Source organism: Parus major, unplaced genomic scaffold (genome assembly GCF_001522545.3).
Source record: "Parus major isolate Abel unplaced genomic scaffold, Parus_major1.1 Scaffold449, whole genome shotgun sequence".
NCBI lineage: Eukaryota > Metazoa > Chordata > Aves > Passeriformes > Paridae > Parus > Parus major.
The window spans coordinates 14,925-18,678 of record NW_015379353.1 but is presented as its reverse complement, the minus strand read 5'-3'; the positions used below and the strand labels follow the sequence as shown (position 1 = coordinate 18,678).

At 44.0% G+C, this 3,754-nt stretch overlaps 1 protein-coding gene across 2 annotated transcripts in view; it reads right to left on the bottom strand.

The window, feature by feature from the left end:
* The window catches only part of NFE2L1 (nuclear factor, erythroid 2 like 1), an 18,659-nt gene that overhangs the window by 9,065 nt on the left and 5,840 nt on the right, over positions 1-3,754 (bottom strand). For both annotated transcript variants that reach the window (XM_015616475.3, XM_015616474.3), the window contains exon 3: positions 3,047-3,519. In XM_015616475.3, the coding sequence (XP_015471961.1) occupies positions 3,047-3,517 (471 nt within the window). In that variant the 5' untranslated portion in view covers positions 3,518-3,519. The remainder of the gene's footprint in view (positions 1-3,046; positions 3,520-3,754) is intronic.

The following is a 3,754-nucleotide window of genomic DNA, read 5'->3' as shown; positions in this document are numbered from 1 at the left end:
CACTGACACCCCCATTCCATAACCCTGCAAGGACCTGGGCATGGGGATCAGCACTGACACCCCCATTCCATAACCCTGCAAGGACCTGGGCACATGGAATCACCACTGACACCCCCATTCCATAACCCTGCAAGGACCTGGGCTCAGGGATCAGCACTGACACCCCCAATTCCTTGACCCTGGAAGGACCCAAGGCTGGGAATCACCACTGACACCACTGTTCTACAACCCTGGAAGGACCTGAGGCTGTGGAATCACCACTGACACCCCCATTCCATAACCCTGCAAAGACCTGGAAACATGGAACCAGCACTGACCACTCCAATTCCTCGACCCTGCAAGGACCCAAGGCTTGGAACCAGCACTGACTACTCCAATTCCTTGACCCTGGGAGGACCCCAGGCTTGGAATCACCACTGACATCCCCAATTCCTCGACCCTGCAAGGACCCAAGGCTTGGAACCAGCACTGACCACTCCAATTCCTCGACCCTGCAAGGACCCAAGGCCCGGGGAACCCGGGATGTGCAGTGACAAAACGCTCCCAGGGCCTGGAATCGCATCCCAACCTTCCCAAAGCTCGTGGCTCAGGCAGGAAAAGGAAAAAAAGGCAAATCCCAGCCCAGCCCAGCTCTGGGCAGAGAACTGGGGAGGAAAAACGAGGGGGGAAATGGATTTTGGGGAGGAAAACTGAGAGAAGAACCAATTTTGGGGAGGAAAACTGAGGAAGGAAATGGATTTTGGGGAGGAAAACTGAGGGAGGAACCAGATTTTGGAGAGGAAAACAATGAAGAGCCAAATTCTGGGGAATAAAACTGAACAAGGAACAGGTTCCTGGGCAGGAAAAGTGAGTGAGAAACTGATTTTGGGGAGGAAAACTGAACAAGGAACGAGCTCCTGGCTAAGAAAAGTGAGTGAGGGAGTGAATTTTGGGGAGGAAAACAGTAAGGAGCCAAATTCTGGGGAATAAAACTTAGCAAGGAAAACTGAACTAGGAACGAGCTCCTGGGGCAGGAAAATTGAGTGAGGAACTGAATTTTGGGAGGAAAACTGAACAAGGAACAGGTTCCTGGGGAGGAAAAGTGAGTGAGGAACTGAATTTTGGGGAGGAAAACAACAAGGAATGAGCTCCTGGGCAGGAAAATTGAGTGAGGAACTGATTCTGGGGAGGAAAACAAGGAACAGGCTCCTGGGCAGGAAAAATGAGTGAGAAACTGATTTTGGGGAGGAAAACAACAAGGAACCTGTTGTTCCTGGCTAAGAAAAGTGAGTGAAAAACTGATTTTGGGAGGAAAACCGAACAAGGAATGAGTTCCTGGGCAGGAAAATTGAGTGAGGAACTGAATTTGGGGAGGAAAACCAAACAAGGAAGGAGCTCCTGCGCAGGAAAATTGAGTGAGGGAGTGAATTTTGGGGAGGAAAACAGTAAGGAGCCAAATTCTGGGGAATAAAACTGAACAAGGAAGAGGTTCCTGGGCAGGAAAAATGAGTGAGGAACTGATTTTGGGGAGGAAAATCGAGCAAGGAACAGACTCCTGGCTAAGAAAAGTGAGTGAGGAACTGAATTTGGGGAGGAAAACTGAACAAGGAACGAGCTCCTGGGCAGGAAAAGTGAGGGAGTGAATTTTGGGAGGAAAACAGCAAGGAACAGGTTCCTGGGCAGGAAAAACGAGTGAAGAAGTGAATTTTGGGGAGAAAAACTGAACAAGGAATGAGCTCCTGGCTAAGAAAAATGAGCGAGGAAGTGAATTTGGGGAGGAAAACAACAAGGAATGAGCTCCTGGGCAGGAAAAGTGAGTGAGGAACTGAATTTTGGGGAATAAAACTGAACAAGGAACAGGCTCCTGGCTAAGAAAAGTGAGTGAGGAACTGAATTTTGGTGAGGAAAAATGAACAAGGAATGAGCTCCTGGGCAGGAAAATTGAGTGAGGAAGTGAATTTGGGGAGGAAAACTGAACAAGGAATGAGCTCCACGCTAAGAAAAGTGAGTGAGAAACTGAATTTGGGGAGGAAAACAACAAGGAACAGGTTCCTGGGCAGGAAAAGTGAGTAAGGGAGTGAATTTTGGGGAGGAAAACAGCAAGGAACAGACTCCTGGCTAAGAAAAGTGAGTGAGGAACTGAATTTGGGGAGGAAAACCGAACAAGGAAGGAGCTCCTGGGCAGGCTCCAGCCCAAGGCTCCACACCTGGCCCGGGGCTCTTTCCCAACACTCCTGTTTATTTCCTGGCTGGAATTATCGCTTTCCCAATCCCCAGAGTCACGAGGGGCCCCCCCAGCTCCTTCCCCCTCCTTTCACTGCTCCTTTGGAGCACACAAAAAGGGAAATCGCCCCGGAATTACCCCCGGGGCGCTGAGATTCAGGATTGAGACATCCCAAAGGCAAAGTTCTGCTCGCCGGGAAACCAAAAAAAAACTCTTGAAACAAAATGAAAAATAATGAAAAATAATTTAAAAATAATAAAAAATAAATAAAAAATAAATAATAAAAAATAATAATAAAAAATAAAAATAATAGTAAATAATAATAAATTATAATAAATCATAATAAATCATAATAAATCATAATAAATCCTAATAAATCATAAAAATAAAAATTAATAAAGATAATAAAAATAATAAAAATAAAAATAACAAAAAATAATAAAACATTTAAAATAATAAAAATATTAAAAATAATATAAAATAATAAATAATATAAATAAATAAAAATAATATAAATAAAAACAATAAAATTAATAAAAATAATAAAAATTAATAAAAATAATAAATAATAATAAAAATTACAAATAAGAATAAAATAATAAATAATAATAAATAAAACTTAATGATTACTAAACAATAGAAATTAATAAAAATAAAAAATAAAAACTAATAAAAACTAATAAAAACTAATAAAAACTAATAAAAAAATATAGAAAAATTATAGAAAAATTATAGAAAAATTATAGCAAAATTATAGCAAAATTATAGCAAAATTATAGCAAAATTATAGCAAAATTATAGCAAAATTATAGCAAAATTATAGCAAAATCATCCATTTCCTACCTCTTTGCTGAGATCTCCATTGACAGGCGCCGCCACAGCTCCTAAATCCTCCAGCTCTTCCCCAAAACCCTGCTCAGCTCCGCTCTCCCTCACTCCTCCATCAGCAGCTCCAGCATCCTGCTGCCCTCCGGACACGGATCCTTCGGGATCTCTGTGCACCAACCAGGCACTGAGCTCGGTGCTGGGCACCTGCAGCCTGTCCAGAGCCCTCACCTGGCTGAGCAGGCGGTGGGAGCTGAAATAAGAGTCCAGCTGGACGCTTTTGGGGTGGATGCCATATCCGTCCAAGGTGTTGCGCAGGTTGTGGAACTGGGTCTGGGTGTAGGCAGAGCTCTGGCCCAGGATGATCTCCCGCAGGGGAGGGAGGTGGGAATTCAGGTAGGTGTCCACGTCCAGGCGCACGCCGAGGAGGCTGAGCAGGATGGTGAACTGGATCAGGCCTTCCGTGAAGTATTTCTTCAGAGAGAGCATTTCTGGTGGGGAGAGGGGGAGAAAGGAGGAAAATTAGGGGGGAGGTTGGGGGGAAAATGGGGGAAATAAGGGTGGAGGTTGGGGGAAAAAAAGAGGAAAATAAGGGTGGAGGTTGAGGGAAAATAAGGGTTGAGGTTGGGGGAAATAAGGGTGGAGGTTTAGGGAAAAAAAGGAAAATAAGGGTTGAGGTTGGGAAAAATTGGGGGAAATAAGGGTGGAGGTTGGGGAAAATAAAGG